This window comes from Camelus dromedarius, chromosome 17, assembly GCF_036321535.1.
Source record: "Camelus dromedarius isolate mCamDro1 chromosome 17, mCamDro1.pat, whole genome shotgun sequence".
Lineage (NCBI taxonomy): Eukaryota > Metazoa > Chordata > Mammalia > Artiodactyla > Camelidae > Camelus > Camelus dromedarius.
In genome coordinates, this window is record NC_087452.1 from 19,733,394 (window position 1) to 19,759,507 (window position 26,114).

Sequence of the window (26,114 nt, forward strand, 5' to 3'; positions counted from 1 at the left end):
TCTCCTAAGACTAAATCCAATTTCATTTTTCCCAAATTTTCTTCTGAATTTGTGATGGCAAGCAGGTATTTAATGCCTTACAAATGAATTGGTTTCAGAGTGGTATAAATGATAAATCACACTAATTGGGGTTGTTGCCTGTATCAGTGCCCAGCTTCCCCATGACCCCTAATACATGCTGATTGGTTCACTTTATAAAGCACTCAAACCATCCCTGCCTTCTCAATGTCTTTAATGTCTCCCTCCACCTTTTATTAAACATCTTAAAGTTATATATGCCTCTGTGAAATGATTGCACAATTCAGCAGCTTTTGAATTATCTGATCTGATGATACATCTTTGCCTTCTAATTTTTTCCACCTCCTCAGTTACTCTATTTTTTCCTGCTGCTGATCTTCTATTCTATGAATTGTATCAATAACAGTTTTTAAATTGTTGTAAATTAGTTCGGCACTTATTTGGTGAGGGCTTGTTTTTGACAAGGAACAGGAAATTGTAAATTATACTATCATAAATCGGAGATCAACTCAACATAATTTCTCTTCTCATTAACTTCTGGGAAAAAATACTCCCCATATCAGACTTTAAGAAAGGAATCACTAAGATCTGAGTTCAAATCATTTGTTTCCTCTGGATTTATGAGCTATATATATTAAAGCATATCTGGAAGAAGACCCTCCTGGCTTAAAGGACCATAATTTTTATTAAAATTATAATTCGTGAGGTCAGCCACACTTCTTGGAGCCAGCAACAGACAGTTGGATGGTGTCGCTCACATGCAATTTGGAGACCAAGTTCTTATGCTTATTCCTAATAAGTCAGAAGTGTATCCTCTCAAAGGTCAGTTGAGAGGAGTAGAACATCTTTATCAGGAGAGACCGAGATAACCATTGACCTGGTGTTCTAAGTAAGGGTGTGATGAGTTATTTCTGTAAAATTAATGACATGATTTGGAGCTACTTTAATTTGTTTTCCTAAACAGGCTTTAAATAGAAAATCAATAACTGGCTTGAGTAGAATGAAAGCTTACTTTCATGGTAGTGCTGAGGTTAACAGCCTCTTGGGCCTAGCACAGTGCGTGACCCATAGGGAGTGCACAATTCTGAAGTCTAGCTGACTAAATTATGCTTTTGCAGTGTCAGGGAGCAAGCACCCTGGAAGGTTGAGTGGCATGCCATGGTATCCTGTCTCTGGCTTTGCTGTGCAGAATTTTCTTAATGTGTGTAGAGGGCACATAACTATTTAAAAAGATGCAAAATCAGGAGGGCTATTATCACTTGAACACATTTCCCATAACATTCATCTGTGTGCCGTTATTCCCAACTAGGTAGCTCTCTTTGGAGCAGGAACAGTCTCTCACTGCCCTTTGTTATCCCTGAGCACCAGAATAGGTCCAGGCCATTTGTGCCATTATCCTATGAGGGAAAATTGAAGGCACAGGATATCCTGCCTCTACAGAGGTAGCCATTACCCAGGAGGATGGAGGCTCCAAGAGGAAAAGTCTGCAAGGCAGATGAGATAGCCTACTGGGACTAGGCTTGAGGGCTTCAAATTTCAAAGTCTGTCCCCATCTCCAACTCCGGGACTCCTTTCTCTACTCTGGATAGGAAGGGAGTCTTGTGGTTATTTTTTGGCACTCATTGTATTTAGGTCAAAGGAAGAGAAAGTTGGTTACAGAGACAGCTCTTGTCAGTGTTTGTCAGCACTGTCACGTGGAATAAGGAATTCACCTTATTTTTCATGGAAGTATCCCTATGTAGCAGTTAAAGCTTTTGTAGTCAGACCACCTTTGTTGAAACCCTGTCTGACTACTAATTAGCTGCTGAGTGTTGCAAGTTACTTTACCATTCGGAGCCCCAGTTCTCCTATCTCTAAATACAGTGGTACTAAATCATACCTCATAGGAGTTTGATAAAGATTAAATTACTTATTTGTCAAGTAAACACTGCCTAGCAATAATGGCAGTTACTGAGTACTTATCACTTGCCGATTACTGGGCTTTGTGTTTTACTTGAATTATCTCATTTAATCTTGGCACCAGCCCTGCAAGGTAGATATTATTACTGTCCGCATTTTATAGAAGAAACTGACGTCCAAAGAAGCTAACTCATTCACATAGTTTGTAACTGATAGAGCCAGTATATATAGGTCAGATGTCAGAATCAGAACCACATGGGTGGAATTTGATAGCACCTGAAAATCAGGATCTTATGATATTTATCTTCATATCGTACCTCCTCTTTTTGACCAGGAACCAGGACAGCAGTTTGTTGTGTGTTGGTTAAGTTCTCCCAGTATGAGGATTAAAAAATAATTTTCAAACCATTACAGCCATGACAGTGGAAAGGGCCACCTTGCAAAAGAGTAAGCTTCCTATCTTTGAAAAGGTTCAAGCTGTGGCTGGGTGACCTCTTAGGTCTTGTCTGCTTCTAAGATTTTATGGTTCATTAATTTCCTCGGCATGTCCACGTTACATAAGGTGCCTTTCCCTGCTGAAGGAGAGGGGAAAGAGTACACATCTCTGGGTTATTTGTTAAATTGTTCCACCTTCACTCTTATAAAGTTTAATCTCCTACACAGGATCCTACTATTATCTTGTCTAAGCTTTACTCAAGAATCAGATTCTCATTTCTGCTTCTATTTTTAGTTTTGAGAAGCTGGTTCAGTTCTTTGTTAAAAAGTGTTGTAATTATCATGTAGCACCATTATTAAGAAATGTATAATACAATATGAATGGAATGCTAGCTGAGTTTATGTGAATTATTCTGTGTTTGAGAAGGAACCACTAGATACTTCTTCTGATTAAAATTGTTTAAGAAAACTGCAAATGTACAGTTTTTCCACCCTTGTTGAAAACCCTTGGCATTGTCTGAGCAGCTAGCAATGATGATTGCCCTGAAAATGAGATTTCCATGGCACTTTCTAGGTATTCTAGATCTTTAATTATTTCTAGTATCAGTGCCAAATGAAGCATTTATGAAAGAGCTTACAATTAAAACAAGTAGGTTAAAATTTTATGCTTACATTGGTGAAGTGTTAAACGTTATATGGTAGTACTATTTTTTTGTTGTTGTTCTGGAGACAAGAATTCTCTTTGCCCCAGTTTTTCATGACTCATCTTTTCTTAACTCATCTTTCTTATCCTTTGAAACTTCCTCTTTGGAGAATCAAAAAAGCTTTCTTCATCATTTTTTTCCTCCAATTCACGAGAGCTCTTCTTAAGTGGAAGAAATAATGTTAGTTTTTCTGCAGGGATTGATTATAAATTCCTTCTCCATGCTGAATTACACTGGCCTCTAGTGGGTACCTGTCACAATTATGTTTCATACTGCTTTTCCCTTAACTCACTTATTGTAACACTGTACCATATATTTTAATAATTTTTAAGAATCTATATTAAGCAGTACAATCAGAATTGTCAGGGTTTGAAGTAGATTTTGTCATGAAATTGATTAAACTTTATGTACCTTATGCATCTATCAAGACAGCCATTTGGAACTACAGCATAAAACTGGTCTGGAATTCCTGTTTTCACACTGGGCAGAAATTACAGTCCTTCCAGCTAGCTGAGAAGGACTTTGGAATGGAGCTAGATGACATGGTATGAAAGGAAACTACAGATCACAGTGTGCAACAGGAATGGACATTATGGGAAGTGTCAGCTTAGTTGGGGCCACGTGAGAAATGGGAGACGGCCTTAGCTAGTCTTGAGCAACTCAGAAAACTATCCCAGGATTTCTGGACTGAAAAGTTAGACGTGATTTTCAGGGTAATCTTAAAAATAAATAGAAATTTAAAAAGAGGTACTTCAAGGCATTTGTAAAAATGTCTGAAAGTCCAAAGAACTTCACTTTGGTATGACATGAACAGTCATTAAATAGATCTAAGACTACCCTTTGGATCTGTCTAGCATATAGGAAAATACACATTCAAGAAAGTAAGTCATACGGAGGAACTGTGTGAGATGGGTGACATGGGCTTCTGCAAACAAAGGAATTTTTGTCCAGATGTTTCAGAGAATAAAGAGCAGTTACAGGTATAGGTAGAGAAAAGGAAGCTCTAACATATTAGATAAAGCAAATTGTGTAGATTCAGGTAGTATGTGTGCATGTCTGTCCTTACCTTGTGCTGCTCACTTCTGGAAAAGTTACGTGGATCTTACGTGATTTGAGAGCTTCTGTTTCCTTCCCTGCATTTTTTCTCGTATGTAAAGCCATCCTACACATACTCCCTTGGGGTGTATCTTATTATTGACTATTAACAGCTCGATGACACAGTTTATTTACTTGATAAAACAGAGTAATGTGACTTTTGTGATAAATGTTGCACTACTTGCAACTAGGTCATTGGAATTTCATGGAAGTTAAACATCATTGTCGGTCCAAGGCTGCAGACCTGCATTTTTACTTACTAGCCATCTTTTCAGGTTTGTCTTCCTGTTACTTGTGTTCCTTTTTTAGACAGTCTAGGAGGCCACACGGGGTCTTGGACTTATTGAGCCTATCTTTCATTATGCCAAAAATAAGGATTGCAAATCTCCTTCTAGGTGGGCCTTCCTTCATTTTCGTTTGCAGTTAATAAACCAAATGAAGCCATTTCAGTGCTGAGAAGCTCGTTTTCATCTGACAAGCTATCATTTGTTATTTACAATGGACAGAACCCATGATAATAAAGCTTTTGGGCTTGTTTTCCTTTTCCTGCCTTTACCTTGAGTGTAGATCTAGAGAGTTAATGAGCAATAATTTCAGATTTTTGGGTTTTAGACATCTCTCAGAACAAGAGAAAGAAGTGTTTGAAAATATACATTAAATGGCTTAAACTTGAGTGTTCAGACTTTTCCCCATATATTTTATTGTTTAATTTGTGTCCATGACTGTATTGTAGAGAGAGGAAAGCTAAACAAAAATTAAGCTTCCAGTTCTAGAAGTTTCTAAAGAATGGAGTTCCTCAAATTCAAGCTGGTCAAAATGGAATGTTGTTATTAGTCTTGCTAGGAAATTATGGCTCACTTAACTCAGTATATGGAGGACAGTTTATTTACAAAGAGATTGATAATGAGAGTGTGAGTAGGGTGTACATAAACCATACGAGAACATAGAAGAACCTTGGGCAAGTCTGTAATGAGGACTTCTTTGAGATGATCAGAGACCTTTTATGGAGGGGCTCCAGTCAAGAGGGACCTGGAGGAATAGAAACACTCTGACTTCTTTCTCCTCCTGCCACGGCTTCCCAGTTTCCAGACAGGAAAGGAGCCCATTGATATAGCCCCTTGAGTCACCCTTCAGGGCCCAGAGGAGCAAGGTGGGAGTGAACCTGGAGAGAGACACAACCCTACAGCACAGATAGGTCTCAGATGACATCCCTTTGATTGTCAAGTATGTGCCTCAGGGAATAGAATGTTCTGGAATCCTGTTGTAAAGGGAGTCTAACAACTTGAGAACTCAACTGAGGTCTGCAAAAGGTAAACTTTGGGTGGTAGAGCATATGGCCAATCAGTAATTTAGACACTGAGGTGCAAAGATTTTGGTTAAATTTCATTCCTAGCAGGCTGTGAGGAGTGCTTTGCCATTGTAGTTTTTAATTTACTTCAGACATGGTATTCTGACATTTGCTGAACAGCTAAATAAATAGATCAGACTTCCACACAACAGATTATAGCAAGGTCAGACAGTGATACCAGTAATTTTAAAATATTTTCTACAGCTGAGGATTTTTTTGGTGACAGTGACATCTGATGTTGCTAGTAGACGTTGAATGAATTCTGTAGAGTCCTCTCTTCCTGATTTTAAATATTACCAGGCACCAGTCCTGCCCACACTTTTCAGAAGAGCCCTGAATCAAATGGGATATTCGTTTTTATAATTACAGATGTTTTAATGGGTAACTTCCTTGGAGTTTTTTGTCTGTTTATTTTGCTTAATTTACCAGAATTTAAATTTTTGGTGCTAAAGAATATTATCTTCAGTGATGGTTTTGGAGTTTAAGATTCTTGGTGTAAGATTTGGGGTTGGAGGTCATGTTACTGAGATGAATAAAGAGTGGGATTTTAGGAAATAAATTGGAAGCTTGTTTTTACATAGAAATTGGCAGTAAACTGATTTTGACAAATATATTGGTGAGATCTGTAGATCTGTTATAAAAAGAAACATTTGTATGTATTTTTAAAATTATTTTACTTAAAACAATTTTAATATCAATTTTAGTGTATAATAAATAGCTTATAACTTACTGAGATCTTAGCTGGAAGCTTATATTTTTACTTCTCTCAGTCACATTTTTCTTGTAGGAATTTTAATATGAATCTTTGTCAACCCTTTGTTTTTCCAGGAAACTAAATGATCAAATAGGTTTGAACAGATGTATGAAGCATCATAGAATCATTATACGCCACCTTCATCTTACATTAGACTTGTTACTTACAGAGACAGTGGGTTTTGCTGTTAACTAAATTTATCTTCATATCTCTGGTGTGAAGTGTGAATCTGTGTGGTCCTAAGTTTTGGCTCTGTCTGCGTAGCTAATTTCTTTTCTTTAATTGATGTCAGTCATGAATAAAGGCAAAGAAATCACCCAAAGAAGGATTTTTTTCCCTGTGGAGATTATGTTGCAACAATAGATGGATAGATATACTGTTTATAGATTAATAAATGGGTCCTTTACCAAGTTGCCAATTTTATGGGTGTTCTCTGTATTAACTCTGCAACTAATGATGATGGAGTACACGTATTCACATTCATCAAGATGACATAAGTCTGAGATGATTGGACGAACTACTGCTCAGAAAGAATGTGCCAATAAATATTCTTAATCTGTAGCAATGTAGCTTCCATTACAAATAAAATATAGGTATTGCATTATGAGCAATGAGTATCCTGCCTTGAAAGCAATTATCTGTTAAGCTGGGGAGGCAGTTTTGTAACCAAAATATTTCTTACCAGTCAATTATAATAGCTCATTTCTTAAGTGAGAATTCTCTCTCTCATGTTTCTTAAGTCTTTTGAGGTTTCTGGTGAAAGAGTAGGACCAAAATCCCTTGCTCTGTTTTGTTTCTTTTAGCTTCATATGGCTCTGTGGCCAAATTACACATCATAGTAGTTTTTGCAAAAGGTATTTTAAACACAGGGCACTCAAAAAGAACCTTGCATTTGCCATTCTAAATGTTCAAGTGGTTTTTGTAATCCTGGCAATGGTTCTGATTCTCAGCTCAAAAGTATATGTAAAGTGTCTCTGTAAAAGAGAAAAACATGCCTGTGCTGTTCCTTTGAATCTCTGTGTTCTTCAGTCCTGTTAACTTCTTGTTTCCTGTGCCTGCTTATAATGCCAACCAGTATTTCCATCTTTAGATTTTTCCTTCTCCTTAAAATCTTGTTAATAGCTGATTTTACCACCATGTTTGCTGGCATCTGGGGAAGCATTTGAATCCCACCCTTGGACTGGCTGAGGCATTCATGGTTGCTGCTCTTGGTTATAAAGGCCTCTAGTTTTACAGATACTTATAAATATGATCTAAATGGTGCAATGATAAGTGTCTTTGGGGAGAAAGACCCTTGATCCCTGTGGCACCTAACTCCCAACAAGCTCCTAAACAGCTTTCTTGATGGTTCCCTGGGGATCAAATTTTCAACTCTTTGACTCTTTTGCAAAAAAATGACTATAATAGGGTGTTATAAATTAGAACACAAATCATCTGCTAAAGCTCTAGAAAGCTAGAATCCATACAAATAGTATGGATTCAAATAGACCGATGATTTTTTTTCTTGAAGCATTACATAAGCCTCATGCCTCATAGAACACACTTTAGAAAGCTTTGATTTAAGGAGATAGGCTTTTGTCTTGGGGGGAAGTAATGGCTTTATAATTTTTATGATTCAGTATTTGTAGTATTTTAACCTGGTAAAATAAACCAGTATTCATAATGAAAGTTGTCTTGGTTCTATCCAGTGCTGGAAATCCGTATTTAATTTTTTTTTCATTTTAGTATACCTAAACATGCATAGTTAATTAACATAGATTGTTAGTGATCATGCTGGATGTGAATTGGACTTTTTGATTGTCTGATATTTTCTTTGTAAAAGTATTGGAGGAGAGACAATGTTGATAGACTAAATCTTTTAAGTACTAATTATCAACATACGTGTTAGGTAACTCCAAAGTTAGGGAGACAAACATATAACACACTTGCTTTGACTCTTTCCCCCTTGGCCATGGCAGGCATTGCTAATAGGTCACAGATCTCTTACTATTGAACCAGGAAATGTCTCCCTGGTCTTTTTCAATACAGCTCTTCAAATAGCTGCTCACACAGAGTCAGTGTACCTCCCACTGGCCATTCCATCACCTGATATTTAATAACTATCAACAGTATGTCTCTAATGGCATAATTCTCCATTAGAATTTTCCTGATCATAAATAGAGAAATAATAGCATTGGCAAAGGGATAGATTTCAGTGCATCAGGAAGGGGGAAAGAGTGGCTTATCGGTCTGCAGAGAGGGGTCTTGTAGGGACATCTATCCCAGTTCAGGACAGACCCTGGGCTTTGAATTCACTCTTATAACATCATCACCTCTGTGCAGTCCTGTTTATGTAGGGATTGCTAACCACAAACTCTGGACAACTCTTTTATCAGTAAACAGGGAAAATCTTGGACTGTGAAGAATCGAAATCACTGGTCCACAAAACTATAAAAGATATCTTACCTCTGATCTATTTTAATTGAGCCAATGAGATTTGAAAGCAAGAAATAGTTGGACACCAGAATATAGCACTTAGATCTGTGCCCTTGAAACCTGGAAATAAGACCAAAATAGAACTGAGGCTCTTGATTAATCATGAAAGTGACTGATTATAGAGAGACAGTTGGAAGTTATAGAAAGACCGTGGGCTTTGAAGTAAGACTGACTTGGTCCAAATCCTGACTCCTTTGCTTAAAGCTTTTCACCCTTGAGCAACTTATTTAAGCTCCTTGAGTCTCAGTTTACTTGCCAGGGAAGGTTCCTAGCACCTAGGAAAAGTAACATGCAATGAATGCTAATCCTCCGCACCATTTTACTTACTCGAGTGAGGAGAAGAGTGCAGGATATACATATGGTGAAGAATTTAGGAAGAATTGAATAGAACAAGGATGAATTAGACACAATTCCCTTGTTTCACCCTGGCTGTCTCACGGGTCAAGCTTAATGGAAACGGCTCCCCAACCAAATATTGTTCATCCATCAGACGTCATTTATCAGTTTTAGATTAACTGATAGATATTCCAAAATTGGAATAAAATGGTTGGGTTTATTTTGATTAATTAAAAATGCCAAAATGTTGTTTGGGAGTAAGGTTGATATTTAAGATATTTCATTTAAATTCAGACTTTTTCAAGCTAGATTATTTACTCACTAAAAGTTGTTTTTTTCCTTGAAAGAAATTTAGAGGGCTGAGTGGGAAGGCATTTTTCAAGAAACACTGTTGTTTTCATATCATTTGTAGATTTGTACACCATTTGCTTTAACCCAGGGATCCTAGGGCTTCAATTTGTATATAAAAAAAAAATAATTTCAAACTTCAAGAACAAACCTAAGTTAGAAGAGTAAGCTGTAGAAGCTCACTAAGATTTCAGCAAAAGGCAGATCTGGTCCCAGCTGAACTGATCTGTCAGCTTTATTTGTAAGATTACAGCAAATCCCAAGATTGAATCCCTCACCTGAATCCCTTCCTTATTGAATGAATCCATTTTGACTCCCCTCTAATTTAGCAGAGTGTTTTTATTAAAGCCAGGCATGGAAACATCAATTATCCAAGCTGCATCTAATTTCCTTCAGCATTTATTTCCCTTCGTTGGCTGCCAATGGATTAGAAGACATGATTAGAATTCAACAGGAAAATAAAAACAACAACGAAAAAGAGAAAAACAGTTCCACAAAAACAGATGCTTAAACAAGAGCAACAACATTCAGAATTAAAACAACTTGTGATTAAAAAAAAAGTCTTTATCTTGCCTAATGTAAACATGCCTGCTTGATTTGCATCAACAATGCCTATTGCATTGGGACAAAATTAGCATGTTGAATTACAGTAAGAGACAAAACCCAGTAGCTGCACTTACTATGCTTAATGTATATACTACAGTGTATTTTAAATGCAGTATAGTATTTAACTATTTGCAGTAATCATTGCAAAATGGCTGGCTCATTGCTGAAGTCTTTCTGTTTTTTCACTTCCAGCCAATGTCAAGGAGAGAAAAAGAATAAAGCAAAGGCTTTCAGGTCATTTTATGAACTTGTTAACGGTACAGGTTTGTTTCAAAGGAATGATATTAAAGTTGGAATGGACACATTTAGTCAGCCACCACTATAGTTTAGGTACACTAATACTGTCCGTGAAAGCTAGCAAATGGTCCAACAAAGGAAGAGAACTTAAAATCCAGAAAGCCACTATCAAAGAAATATCAAATGATATAAAGGAGGAGTGGTTGCACTGAATTTGAGGATGACCATCAATCAAATTGTGTCTATGTCGAGGGGTGGCACACCATGGCCCATGGGCCAAATCTGGCCTCCCACTTGTTTTTGTGAATAAAGTTCTATTGGAACACATTCTGCTTATTCATTTACATATTGTTTATGACTGCTTTAATGCTGCAACAGCAGAGTTGAGTATATGAGTCTGGCCCCTAAAGCCTAAAGTATTGACTAGAGCTTAACGGAACAAGTTTGCCAACCCTTGGTGTATGTCCGTAATACCCTTAAGGTGGCCCAGCTGTTCCAGATGGCCCTGCTTGTGGTATAGTGAAACAGACCTTGGTTGTAACTATGACTCCGTAATAGCTAAGAACCCCTAAACTCTGAGAGCCATCATCTATCCATAAAACAGAGGTGGTGAAACCACCTTTCTTATAAACTTAATGTGAGTACACTGTGGATGCTGAATAAATGATAGTTCTCTTCCCAGCCTCCCTGAAGTTTGCGTAGGTATCTTGAAACCAAAGACTTCTTAAACCCGTCCTTGTGGCATCTGCTCTGTAAGATTCTGTGTGATTAGATTCCTGCTAATCTGTGTGTGGTTTATCTCATTTCCCACCATCCAGTTTGCAGGCCTCAGCCTCCTTATACTCCTTCAGGTTCTATTCATTTTTTCAAAAGCACCAAGTTTTTCTGCCCCCTTGACCTTTGCGCATGGTATTCTCTTGTCTTTAAGTAATTACTCTTCATTCCTCTTATAATCTGTATAGCCTCTTCCTGACTGTCTTCATATCCTAGGCTAAATGTCACTACCTACAAGAAGCCCTCCCTGACCACGCAATGTCACATGGGTCGTGTCCTATGATCTCAGAGTGCCCAGTGTCTCCCTCCCCTTAATAACCAGTATCACAGTTTGCAATTTCAGATATAGATGTGGAAAATTTTTTGTCTTTTTTTCTTGCCTGCCTAGCTACTGACCACATATACTCAGTGATTAAGAGATCTAGCACAGGGTAGGCCCTCAAGAATGTATTTTGATTAAATGACTTACTTTTCATTCAGCAATCTGACAATATTTGCATTTCATTAAAGGCAGTCAGGGTACCTTTAAAGAAAAAGAACTGAAGTTTTGATCCTGATGGCGTACTGGCCACATAATTTAGTCCAAGTTGTTTTTAACCTGTCTGAGCCTCTCTTTTCTCATCTGTGAAATGGGTTAGGTAATATCTACCTCACGTGTTTGTGGCAGAAATCAGCTGTGGTAGTGAATGAGAAAATACTAAATAGATTACATATTGCAGGATCAGTAGATTTGCTGGCTTCTGGAAGTAGGTAAAGCTGTAGCCCCAGTGATTCTCCAGATCTTCAGTACCCTCAGTTTTCTTATCTATAAGATGGAGATAATAATTATACTCACGTCATATATTACTTATGTGTTAAATGTGTTAATATAACTAAAATAATTAGAATACTGCCTACCACCTGCTAAATACCTAGTAAACATTAGCTATTGTTGTCTTTGTGATCATTATTTAATATCTTGATTTTTAAAAATAGCAAACACTTTTCTGGGGAAAGTACACATTCAAACAAAATTTTGTAAATAGTTGCAAAGGGTTCACAATTCCCCTGAAACTCATACTCTGTGCCAACTGCACATGCTGTATGTTGCCCTGTGCCATTAGCTGCCTTTAGGGCCAAATTCTAAAGAGGCAGCTTAGTCATCGGACTTCATAAAATTTTGTCAGAAATATTGTTGTGTGTGTGAACTTATCTGACTGAGATTCCCTCAGGTTCATTAGATACTCGAAAGGATTACGTTCCCCAAAAAGGGTTTTTAGTTGTGATTTTTGTTTGTTTATTTAGGATTGAGAGGAGCTTGATAAATACCAAAGGCTGTTGCATTTCTTCTTTTGAAGTGCATTCTTTACTTTTAGTGTGGGCCGAAATCTGCAGCCAGAATGTATTTTGCAAAGCCAAACACACACAGACATTTGAAAAACCTGCATTTGGATTGCCCAGCCACCTGCACAACTGCCAACAGCTGCCACAGACCCGCCTTGGGAGTAGCTGTCTGGGGTCCAGGGACATGTGCAGTGGATCTGGTTCCATAACTGCCTCACGAGATGATCTTTACTTTTGTGAAACAGTAAATAGCAACTCTTATAATCCTTACCCGAGAATTTGGAAAATCTTGCTCCTGAAAGCATTTAAGAATCTTCTGAAAGAGTCTTGGGTTCTTAAATAGACCTAGCACTGACTTTTTTTAAAAAAACATTCCCTTTGCCAGAGGGGGAAGAAAAAAACTATTAAAAGTTTCTATTGGTATTATCATGGAACAGCAATTAGGGGTTGTCATAATAAATGAACACGTGGGGCACACATTGACAATTTGACACGCTTTATAAATGCTAAATAATCATAATGATGTCACAAGGCTTTCATTTTCAAACTGTCTTAATTTCATTCTCAGTTTGAGATTGCAGATTACAAGTAGTAGTTAATTATAGAAATTGGCCCAGAGTGAAACTTTAAATCAGATTTCCATTAAAGTGCATGACTGCAGCAAATCACTTTATAGGAGGAGAGAATGATATCTTCTCTGGTGATGTGGGGTCTTCCCACCACCCCGGTGGTGATCTCCTCTAAGTGCTTGGTGGTACACCACATGTCCTAAACCATCCCTTTTCCCTGAGCTAGGCAGCCTGTGTCCTTCTGTGTCTTGCTCTTCTTGTGAAAATCCTAACTGCGTGGTCAGTATCACTCACTCGTTTTCTCCTTTCCTCTCTCTCCTTCACATTCTCTCATGCTTTCTGTCTCTCTGCTTCTCTTTCTTGCTTTCTCTCTGTCTCTTATGCTCTCACAAACTTGCTTTCTATTTCTCATCTCGTGTTTGCTCATTCGCTCACTCTCCTGTCTGTCTCTGTCTCCCGTTCCCATCACTGCCCCTCTACCCCTGAGGGAAACTTCCAAGACTTGACTTCACCCAGCTCTGGGAAAGGAAGGGATAAGCCAAAGAGCCAAGTGGCCATCCCTGTCCTCTGGCGCCTGCCACTCTTTACCTCATCTGCGTTTTCTCACGTTACTTCCCCATTCAGCCTGTGGTCCCTGAATGAACCAAGTTAGGTGACAGCCTTGTCTTCATTCTGGCTGTCCTCTTTTTACCTGAGTTCCTGGTCTTTCTTCCTCTTTGTCACCTGGAACATCACCGCCTCCAAAAGGCCTCTCCCACCCTAGCAGCCTGCACTGCTGGTAGTGCCTGATCTTAGCCCTGTGAGACAAAGGAGCCAGGATTGTAATTGCCAGTTTACTGGTCTGATTCTCAAACTAGTCTTTGAACTCCTTGAGGACAGTGATGACATCTTATACATCTCCATATCCCAAGTACTTAACCCTGTGCTTGGTACAAGGGAGATGGCCATTAAGTATCTATTGAAATTAATTTAATTCATTCACTCTTGAAACCATTATTTATTAGGTGATTATGCTATGTCATGGATTGTGCTAGCTGCTGATAGAAAAACTACGCAATCCTCTTGTAGAGGAGCACAAAGGTGACCCACCCGGGGTGTTGCATCTTGGGGATGGAGATGCAGTGTGACAGGTGAATATACTACACAGGAGAACAACAGTCCCTTTCTCAGCACGTCTGACAAAGCCGAGTATTCCTCCACCATTGGATAAGAGGACCTTTCCTTGGATTCAGTACCAGTTGAAGTGGTTGGCTTACTTTTAGGTACAAGTTGTTGTATGAAGAGTATCTGTTTTTATTTGTCAGATGCTCATTAAACACAATGAGATACTGACATGAAAGACTTATGGAAACTGATACCAAAAGAGACAACTCCAGATTCACAGCTCATATTTCACACTCACTCCAGGGCATACATCTCCTGAGCAGCGCTGGTTCACAGGGCCATGGGCATCTTCCCTCTTGTGCCTCCTTCCTGCCTGCGTGGATGAATTCTTGTACATTTGATGTGTGTGATGTGACTACTCTGTAGACCAGTCACACTGTTTCAGGTGGATTAAACAGAGTAACTCACCCTAATTTGATGACACAGAAAAGCTTCACCATTGACATCTGAATGTGTCCTTAAAGAATGTACAGATTGGACCATGGCAGAGGTGCACAGGGGCCAGTGTACGCTTTACTGAAAAGCTTAGTTCTTCTAGAAAAACCAAGTGAGCCTCAGCTGTTCCCGAGCTTCTGTCTTGGACCCTGTGGAGTCATTACTGCTCTTGAGCAATTTTTTTTCTTCCATTGTTCTGGCAAGCTTCTTTCCATCCCACAGCTATTTGGAAACTGCTGCTGTACCCGGCCTCGGTGCTAACAGCATTTAATAGCTGTCATTAGAAAGCAAGCTTCTGCTTACCAGTAGGCCTGCTGTGAATGGTAATGGGAGATTTCTTTTCTGGGAGTAGCCCCAATCTCTAATTGGTTTGAAAAATATTGCTCATTTATTTTATTCTTAAGACGTTACCTTTTTATTGAACTTCAGTAAGTCTGTGTTTCTATTATATTCAAATTTAACATAACTGCAATCTATTGAAAAGTTTTCCTACTTGTACTTGCTGTCTAGGTAACTTGCCCACTTCCGTCCTTGCTTGTTGAAGTAAATGCGTGCATAAATACAGGCATGTGATAAGCATTTCACATGCGTTATCTTATTTAGGCCTTTCAACAACCTTATAGACTAGGTACTCTTATTCCCATTTTGTAGGTGGAGAAACCGTATTCATGATGGGATATGTCCCTTGCCCAAGGTTCCAGCTCTAGCAGCTGGCATGAAGGAAGAATCAGTAAGCAGTCTAGAGGCTGACGTTGAGCTTCACCACTGCTCCCTGTTAGCTTTGTAGCACTAGTACACATAATGTAAGTTCTCTGAATGGTTTTATCCACTATAGAGGCTAACCATCACTGCACTTACTGTACCGTATTGCAAGGGTCAAAATAAAAAATGAGGGTTCATGTACTGGCACTTTTTAAAGCAGTTAAGTACTAAACAAATGTAAGGTCTTCTTTCCTCATATGTTTTTGTGTAGTTAATTTAGCATACTGAAATAATGGGATTTAAAAATGGCATGCAGCACACACATATACGCTTTGCAATTAGTGTAGCATAATTTAATTGTGACTCCATTGTTGGAATTTTGATGCCTCTAGCTTGATGAATAGCCATTATCTGTGGGTGTTATCAATTAATCTAGATAATGAATTCTCTTCATTATCTCGTTTTTCATGTTAATTATACAGGATTTTCTTATACCTATTTATCAAATCAGGACAAGTACAGTTTTTTTTTTTTTTGGCCCACATGCCTTTGAATCTGGAATATGTATAAACTGGTTAACAGAATGGGTTTAAATTTACATTTCTGAAAATTTCCAGTCAGTGGCTTGACTTTTCTTACATCCTTACTTGTGGTAATAGCTTGTATTTCTTTAATTTGGGGGTCTTTTTTCATCAAAAAGGTTGTTACCAACGATAATTAAACTACCTCTGACTTTTGAGAATATATCTCTAGTATATCAATGAGGTATTAAGGAGGTGTAGAAAAATTTGAATTTTTACTTATTAATATAAAACAACAAATAATTAATGTTACCAGTTTTTAAATAGTACATGAGGCACCATGACAAGTGAAAATTCAAGTATAAACCATGGAGAGAAACATAAGTACATGAAATTTTAGATGACACTACTCCAAAAAGAAGAGTTCCAGACAACTCTATAAGACAAAGCAGGAAACAGTATGTAATAAATGTGTAGTAATTGATTTCATTTTGAGTTCAGAGAAGTGATTGATAGGATAATCTGGGTTAATACAGCAGAGTAGTAGAGTTATATATTGATATTTATTATTTCAGTGCAAAATTTTAACTTTCTTAGCATTTTCTAGGCCTTTTGTTTTATACTTTATGTTTTGTGTTTTAAAAAAGGGGGAGTCTTATTTTGTCTCTGTTCTTTAGCCAGTTATTTGAAGGAATCTTGACTGCAGCACTTTTATGGGCACCTTCCTCTTTTGGATTTTAGGTTGAAGCCATCCTGGTCAATATTTTTGGTGGAATCGTCAACTGTGCCATCATTGCCAATGGAATCACAAAAGCCTGCCGGGAGCTGGAACTCAAGGTGCCCCTGGTGGTCCGGCTGGAAGGTAAGTTACAGTAGATTTCCACAGTGCCAGCGGCCCCTCCTTCAAGTTCAGGTGACTAGCCTGCTCTGCTCTCACAAACTTCTCGAGACAACATAAGGAAACTCTGGATTACATAAGATGAGATAAATGCAGTGCAGCAGTACCTCTCTGAGCTTCTGCTATGGATTGCAGCTCTCTAAGAATGGCATATGTTGTGAGTCTCCAAACAATTTTCCAAACACACTCCGGAGTGGAGACCTTTTATCATGACTCATCTCATGAGATTAGTATTCTGGGAAGAACACTCTGAGAAATGCTGCTCCAAGAAGTACTCATCATGAGAGAGCAGTGGGTCTCAACCTTTTTGGTCTGAGGACTCCCTTACTTACTAAAATTGAAAACACCAGAGAGCTCTTTTTTATTTTGGGTTATATATGTCAGTATTTATTAATTTATTTAATTTATTTAATAAATTAATTTGGAAATAGGAATAAATACTTGGAACTTTTTAAATACTCATTTTTGTAATAAAATTTTAATTTTTATATTATATATTTTATATGTAAATATATATACTATATATGTTATGAAGTATAACTCTGTCTTTTCTAGATTGTGGTAAGAATAGCAACATTGTTTTATGGTTTTGCAGATCCCTTCCATATCTAGCTTAATATTTGCTTCTGCATCAGATCTGTTGCAATATGTTGTTTTGGTTGAAGTATATGAAGAAAATCCGGCCTCATAGAGCTATGTATCTGGAATAAGGAGCAGTTTTTAATAATCATTTCATATAATTTTGAATATTATTCTTTGATACTACACTAAAACCTAAAAAGTAATAGTTTCTTTATCAAAGATTAGTTTTAATATAGAATCTCAATTTGTACTCCATTGTATTAAAATCCGTTGGCCTGCTTCACACATTAAATGGATTTTGCACATACATGATTTATAACATCATGCATTGATCATATGGAAAATTTTGGATTATGCAGGTCTTCCGAAGGTTAACACATTTCAATATACAATATCAAAAAATTGACATCTTCTAATATCACAACATTATCAGAAAAGCTTCTCACTGTTGGGAAGCTGTCAAGGTGGTAGATGAAAGTTTTCTGGAATGCTAATCTTTGCTTGAAAGTACAGATTTTCTCATCATCCACAAAACAGTCAGTTGTTTTCCTTGAAGTGACAGACTTCACTCATTTTTGAGAAAATGTCTGCCAAATAACTAAATCTGAACAACCATAGTATGTTCTTTATTATTCCAAGAAAAGACAGTGTTCCATGGAAAAGTAAGTGGTTTAGCTTGCTGCTCAGAAATCACATACATGCTTTTCCTCAGAACAGCCATCGTAGTTCAGTGTGCAGCAGAGTGCTTTCAGTACACTTCTCATTTGATCACACAGAGTATTAAAAAGATGTGTACTGAAGGGTTGAAATTTAATAGAATTAAATTTTTTTCTTTACTGTTCATTAAGGACATTCTTACTTGAAAGTGGCAACTTTTCCTTGTGAGTATGAGGTGGTGAAAAATAAAATGAACCAGTATACTTTGGTGATGCTTAATTCCATACAGTTTTACCCACCATTACTTTTGCTTCATCAGGACAGATGTCAACAGAGTATTATTATTATTATTATTATTATTATCATCATCATCATCATTATCATTACTACTACTACTACTACTACTACTACTACTACTACTACTACTACTACTACTACTACTACTACTACTACTACTACTACTTTAAAATAGTTTTTATATCAGGGACCTCCCCCAGGGTTCTGTAAACCACACTTTGAAAACCATGGTAGTGGAGAAGTGAAAACAGACACTTTATTATGAGAATTACACAAAAATCCTGTCCACATGGTCAACGAGTTCAGATTACAGCAAGCAAGCAGCTCATTGGGTAGACTTCTGCAGTTTCGTTTTGGGGACAGCTTAATTTCCCCCATTACCACCCTGGTACTGTAATTCCCTAGAGACCTTTTCTCCTCAAAGTTCAGCCATATTTGACCTATTACAGAGCCCCATCTTCCTTTGAAGTCAAGCCTCTGGAACAGCTGGAGCGTGTTTTCCTCTGTTTGCTTCTTTCTTTGTGTCTCTTCCTTCTCTCTGCCAGTCTCCTTCCTCTCTACCTCCCTGAGACTCCACCTCACACCCTTAGATCTTCACTTTATGGGTTTAACAGAAGTCATGATCACAAAAGAAAAGTGAAATAGCAGGGTCTCCTGCTGGCAAAGCTTAATGTGGACAATCAAACATATGATTGAATTAAAAGTTCTTAAAAATGTGGATGCACTGTAATTTATCCCACTAAAAATAATTTCAGTGAAAGGAAAATGGCTAGGCTGCAGTGAAAAGAAAATTGATCAAGGAGTTAGTGGGTTCCTCAGGGTAGGCATAATTCTGATTAAAATGTTGATCTCAAACTGTTTTCAGGGTCACAGTCACCAGTGACCCTCAGATTTTAACTGTCAGCTCTTCTTATGTTCTTAAAGGGGAGCAGGTTTCCATAGCAAATCATACTAGTGTCTGTCACTTGGAAAGAACCAGAAATTAGTGCATGCTGTGGTGGACTCACTCTGTCTAGTGATCCTCCCCTATATGTGTGTTGTCTGTAGGGACCCATAATTAGTAGCTGGTAGTGCATCCCTAGAAAAGAAATTTACCCCACTTTTAATTTTTCCCAAGAGATTAAATGGAGCACTTATTTTTATACTGTACTTAGTATTCTGAAATACTATGGAATAATAACCTATCATTTTACATATCCCTATCATGTGTATCTGGATGATACACATGGTGAGATATGCAAAATACCACATCCAAGATTATCTCCCTTCATAATCAGTATTGGATATATCAAAGGTCTATCTGAGCTACTAGGAAAAAGCTTTGAAATGTCCACATCTGTTGGACAATCAGACTTGCATCTTTTAAGTTAAAGCACTTCCAAAGTATATGCCTGTGTTTTTTTTAAAATTTATTAATTAATATGATAAATACCATATATAAGTCACTGAGCTTTGGACATTAAGGAGAATGCATAGAAATATAAGAAATGATCTCAGTTACTAGATAACTGGGGAAATAAAAAGAAAAAAATTAACAATACAAGCTAATATCTATAAAATATTATCCAGTGTTTGTCCTAATAGAACCTGCTTCTGTCTTAGAAGCAATAGCCATCAGGGTATCCCAGATAACCACCAGCCTGGCTTGTGGAATTGATGATGAGCTCACAGAGGATACTGGGCGCCAGATTTATGTTGGCTAAAAACATCCATGGTGACCTTTTTTTGCTACTCCCCTTCTTTCATGTTAAAAGCCCCTATCCTTTCATAAGCACCTAGGAGAGAAAAAGCAGGAGAGCTTTTGACTTTTCTGGAGTACTCACTGGTATTCTTTCTTCCTTCTGTGGGAGTTGTCATCTGACATGATAAATGTCCTTAGATAGGTACCAGCACTCACAGTCCCATGGTAATAGCAGGGACACTTGCTAATATCCTTATATGTGATTAATGGGAGAAAAAAGCAGCCCCACATCATGATAAGACCCACCTCAAAATTCTGTTGGTCCTGCATAATATACAGGGGATGATGAACAGTTCTGCTCTACCTTATCTCTGATGATAGAGTTTTAAAAATACAGAAATTTGTAAATGGTGTTATCCATAAAAATCCTGTAAAGGGAACTAAATACAAACCAAGCCTATGCTCTTTATGCTAAGTGATGCAGACTTCTATAAAGTATGCCCCCTTAAACTTTGCCTCTTGTAGTTCAGCCCACTTTCATTGGCATACCTTTTTGTTAAGTTTACTAGATATTGACTGCTATAATTATAGTACATTTAGAGATGTGAGTTAGCAGAGAAATATTATAAAAGGAGAATTTCCAAGTTGAATATGGAAATAAGTAAGATTTGAATCTCTGGAAAGGAAAGAGGTAGGAAGAAATTTAGTAAAAGATCAGAAGCAAGTCATCAGAGCAAGTCATATTTGGGAGTTAATACTAAGATCATAACAGTGACAAAGACTGAAAGCCAGGACCTGGACAGATCAGAAATCTGTCCTGGAGAAAGTAATGGCTTTGCAGGAACATGTTACAGCTACAAGAATTGAGTGGGGAAATCAAATTAGTAGCCAGAATCTACATTATTAGGTAGACTCCAAAATCAAGGCAGATTTGCCACATAGAGGCAAGAGTGGAGTAGAAGTAAGAGCAGAAATATAAAAAGAGATGAGAGAAAGTGGGGAGCTAGGTTTTTAAATCTGTGACCAGGAGAGCAATAGCATAGTTGGTGGACTTGAGAAAGCCAGAAGTGGAAACTAGGTAGAGAGAATGGGAGAGGATTGCATTGGGTATAGTTATCCTTAGTTTGAGATGAAGCTGTACTATCACATGGAATCTGTGTGGAGATAGAGATGGAGGAATACAGGGATGATCCAGAGAGAGGTATGATGGGCAAATGGATAAGTCACCCCCAGTTTGAAGACTCTCAGTAAACCACTCTCTGGACTTGCTGCATCGCATATTGTTCACCTGCAACACAGCTCAGTTAAAATGAGAAGCCAGCCAAAACCAAAAATCTCCTGTCACAGAAAATCTTGTTGTCAGTACTTCTGAGGAGGGAAAAAAGTTGCTAACTACAGGGCCCTCTGAGGATTTCTCTTAGACTCAATCTAAATTTTTCATTTGCTTTCCTCAGGGTCAGAACATAAATTCTGCTCCTCTCCCAAATCTCTCTGCATTCAGTTAGATTTTACCTCACCTTAGAGAACTGATTTGGGTCCCTCTGTTTTGCTAAATAGAGCAAACTCTTCATTTTCTGTGGTGACAGAGAAAGACAAAGTGGTATAAAGAAGCAGGAACATTCTGGACAATTCTATTGATAGTTTCTGTTTAACTTGATATAGCACTGTACTCGTTTTAGCTGATCAACTTCAAAGTTACCTTTATTCCTATTAATATTAAAATTGGTCCACCGTCCCAGGACATACACCACTGTCTAGCTAGTAAAAGTGAGATGAGAAAGGGGTGATCACCATCCCAGCATCTGTGAAAAGCCAAGTGACACATAAAAACTAAGTGTGGTAGAAAAATCTTACTGGAGTCTGAATTACAATAATAAATAATTATTATTACTAATGTTTATTAACTCCTTTCTAAGTTTTGAATACTCTGACACATGGCTGTGCATTCTGAACAAATGTGTGATTTTTAATGACGAAGATAACAGACATTTCAAAGCCTGATCATGTAACTTGCTTCTAGCTTAGTATCTATTTCCTGTAAATAAAGAAGATAGCCTCTCTTGGTTGTTATGTGGCCATTTGGAAATGTGGCCATTTGGCATAAGTTTCACCAATTTGTGGCCCACATTTTAAAGACTGTTGCCATACATGATGTATTAGATATGTCCTAATGTAGAAAGTTTTAATCAATCAAATCATGCTTGATTTAGTAGGATTTTGTGGACAAATCTATGTTCTCAGCTGTATAATAATTACAAGCTGTTTTACCAGCGGATAAGGAAAGGATTACTCTTCTCTTTGAAAATGGTAACTTTATAATTACATGTATTTACTTGCCTTATCAGAATAGAATTTACCAGCTGAGACTCAGGATTATTTTTATTTAAAAGACTCCTGGGTAAATTGAACAAGCACATTTTTGGGGAGAGTTCAGCTTTTGTAGACAGTTGTTTCTGGCAAATAATCAAAGAACAAATAATCCGAAATGAGTTTTATTTTTTCTTTCCTTTTTAAAATGTGTACATATTTGGCACAAAAATTACCGAGATGATTAATTCAGCCCAACCCGTGATACCGCTGAGAAATGTTCAGACATTTATTACAACTTAGTGTATTCATTGTGCAAACATGTTTTAGCCAAAGCTTTGGATTTCATATGGGTAGTTTTATGGTTCTGGATCAGAATCTGTCAAAACTTAAAGAGAAGTTTTCTTTTTTAGAATTCATTTTTCCTTATTACTCTCCCATTTCAATCTGTAGCTAACCTCTGTATCTCAAATATGCCTGAAGAAGAATTTGCTTTCTCAGGTGCTCATTATGATTCCAAGTTAAGCTCATGAGGAAATAATAGTGAGTCTAGATGATTTGTAAATTGGATTCTGTTTCCCTCAGCCAAATTGTCTCAATTTCATTTTTCCACCCAATACCAAAAGTTCATTTCAGCAACAGACATTTTGCTCCTCTTTTGCCAAGTGTCTTAGAAGCAGCAGTTCCCTGTCCTTATCCTTTCTGATCTCTCTGATGTTTCCTAAACTCTCTCCAAAGTTGTTGAGAGCGTAAACATCTCAGAATCAGAAAGTTTATCTTGAGTTTCTTTTACTTTCTTGATAATGAGGCATCTCTTCTCCGTGGACACTTCCTTATCCTTGCTTCCTGAAATACTGACAGATGGGAGCCACAGTCAGAGGAATGCAAATCAAGTGTCCTTAGCCTGGACCCAGGAAGATTGCTACGTGATGCTTTGGTCTACTTCAGGGGAAAAGCAACCCTGAGCACTCAAGCATTAAGAGACAGCCCCAGAGTTTTCAGCTGTGTCCATCTACTTGGCAGCTGTCCATTCTGCAAGCCTTCCGTTATGCTGGGGTGGTAGAACCAGAGAGGAGAGCCATGATTATTCCTCTGACTCCCATCAAAAAGTCAGCCTTGGCAGATTGACTGTGGCCCACTAGCTTGGAAGAATTTTTATTCAGGATGTTCGAGCCCTGGGTTTGCAGCTTGCACTGTGAGTCAGCAGAGACTAAGGGGACCCCCACTGAGTGGTGGCACTGGCATCTGGCTCTGTGTCTGATAACACCCTGGCCTCTTTACCTCTTTGCACATTTCCCAACTAAGCTCTGTGCTGAGCTTTCATCTTTTCTTCCTTTCTCAGTCCCTGCTTCCTTGCAAGAGGCGATGGACCTGGTCCCCACCTATACCCCAGCCTCTCCGAGCCCACCTTCTCTTCTCCCTATGTTTCAGTTCTGATGCTGCTGTCATAGGGAACGTGGTTCCTGGAGGTGGGTTCGACATTTTCTGTCAGGGCACATCTCTTTTCCTCTCCCTGTTTGATTCTCATTGTTCTTCTGTTCCCACTCTCCCGGTCCCTACTATCTGCACACCCTATCCCTCACCTAGCTCCTGCCTCACTGATGTCGACCCACCACTCCGTCTCCTCCCTCCTTCACTGTCCCCTGTGGGTGCTTCCGTACTGGGAGCAATTTCACTTCACCTTGACATCTATCACCTCTCCTCCCTTTAAATTACGAGCACCTTTTCCCTGTGTCTCCTCCTTAGTCATCATCACCAAATTAAACCAAATGAGACATCAGAGACAATCCTGTTCTGTCATCAAGCCTTCAATCCTCTCATTGTCTAAATTGATAAACTCTTCTGAATGTGTAAACTTTGCCACTTTAACATTAGACCAAGTCCCTCAGGCCCTAACCTAAAGTATTAGGCTCGTTAAAGCTTTTTTTTGTCTAACACTTAAGGTTTCAGACAAAGAATTTACTATATCTGACGATTTGAGATTTCATTTTACCCCTAGATAGTTCATGTGACTAACTGAAATTTATATCGTTTCTGACATGCACTGCCTTACACAAGAAAAAGCCTAATACACCTTAAGTAGTCGTTGTAATTACAGGACTAGGGCCCCTTAAAGGAAGATGAGGAAGATGGCCTTTGTATTATGCAGTATTTTATTTTGTTTGGTCTTTTTGGATGTAATGACTTGAGACTCTCCAACTACCTTAGTCAAAAGGAGGTTAATTGTAAGGCTTTCATGGAATTGTACCTGGAAAGCCCCCTACTCTGACTTTCTTACTCCTTCTTGTTCTTTGTGCCTCTACTCCCTTAGCCCCTTGCTAAGGCCAGTCTGCTCCCTCTGGGTTCCCTCGAAGTCCAGATCCTACATGTTGCCAGTCTGTTAAGTCCATGTAATAATCGTCACCCCTGCTGTCCACACCAATCCAACGAGGCCATGTCCTAGAGGTCTTTGAGGGGACCCAGTAGGTTCTTCCTCATCTGAGTTCTGATTCTGCTGCGAAGCAGGAAAAAAGACTAAGGAAACCAAAATATCACCTTCATTAACGATACAGAAGCTAAAGGAGCTACCTTATTGTGAACCAAGAGTGACAGCTTTCTTACTCTGAATCCCAGATCCAGGCAGCTCCGCACAGCCAGTTATGGCCACTGCTGGACCTGGGCAGACCTTCCACTAGGGCAGAGCCCTGAGTGACAGAGGGTGAACTGGGCTGCCTGTGAGCAGCACATCCAAGGGAAGTGCAGAGGAAGGGCTTGGGGTACACATGCCAGCTTCCTCCTTTCAGACATTGCAGTCAGATAAGTCTCTCCACTGCCCCTGCACAGCCAGAGACAGTCACAGAAGAAGGGAGGAGGGTTATGCTGATGGCTGCCTCTCTGAGTGGAAGGAAACCCTCCCCTCATGTACATCACAGGCTATTAGTCTGCCTTAGGGGGCAACTGCCTTTTGGTCAGGTGCCCGCCCCAGTCTACAAAGTGGGCTTCCCTTCAAAATCAAAAGCCTGAAGTTGTTTTCCCCAGCAGAAGCTGGGTTTGGGGCACTCTAATAAGGAGTGTGGCAGGTATGGGGACTGGCATGTCCTGAGTCCTTCTTATCACATCACAATATCATCACCTGCTCCCTTGAGTATTTTCCGAGTGACCTGCCTCAGTCTCCTTATGTAACATTTGAAAGTCATATTTGATCAGCCATCAAAGAAAGAGAGAGAGAGAGAAAGAGAACACATTTCCATCAAGGAAGAGACACAGGTAGATTGTGCTATTTTACAGATGAGGAGGTATGCCCTGGTAATAAGCCTCTCCTGGAGAGCGCCACCTTGAGGTTGCCCAGAGGTAGAGCTACCTAAGCAGAAAGGCTCACATTGTCATGGAATGTTCTAGGATAGGGATAACAAATAGCTTTCACTTATGCCACCTTCTATTTATTGGTAGTGGCTGCCTGCAGTGCTGTGCCAAGAAAGATTCTGAGGCCATATCCCAGCTCAGCAGAAAAGAGTTCTGCGGTCTTTGTTGTCCATCACAGATGTGGGTAAAGAGAGTGTGAGGGCGCTTGAGCCAAGTATTGGCCATTGTTAATTCAAAGAGAGCATAGGTGGAACTTTCTTCCCTAGAAATACAGCTGCCCCTGTATCAGAATTAGGAAGCAGGGGCTCCAAGCTGGGGAAGCACCAAATGAGACTGGGTTCTTTATCTTCTGCATCCACAGGGCCAGAAATTTAGATTGTATAGCACAAAGGTCTGTGGACTTCTTCTGTAAGTGGCCAGATTTTAGGCTTTGTGGGCCACGTATGCTTGTCGCAGTACCTCAGCACTGCCATCATGATGCTGAAGCAGCACAGACGATTTGGGAAGGAATGGGCACGGTTGTGCGACAGTAAATCTTCTTTTACAAAACAGAGAGTGGGACAGTTTGTAGCCTGGTGTAGAGAAGAGGCAGCATCAAGACCTAAAA

At 38.8% G+C, this 26,114-nt stretch overlaps 1 protein-coding gene across 1 annotated transcript in view; it reads left to right on the plus strand.

Annotated features, from left to right (window-relative positions):
- Nucleotides 1–26,114, plus strand: part of SUCLG2 (succinate-CoA ligase GDP-forming subunit beta) — a 244,437-nt gene that overhangs the window by 207,799 nt on the left and 10,524 nt on the right. The window contains exon 10 of the mRNA XM_031470701.2: nucleotides 16,485–16,605. Within this exon, the coding sequence (XP_031326561.1) occupies nucleotides 16,485–16,605 (121 nt within the window). The remainder of the gene's footprint in view (nucleotides 1–16,484; nucleotides 16,606–26,114) is intronic.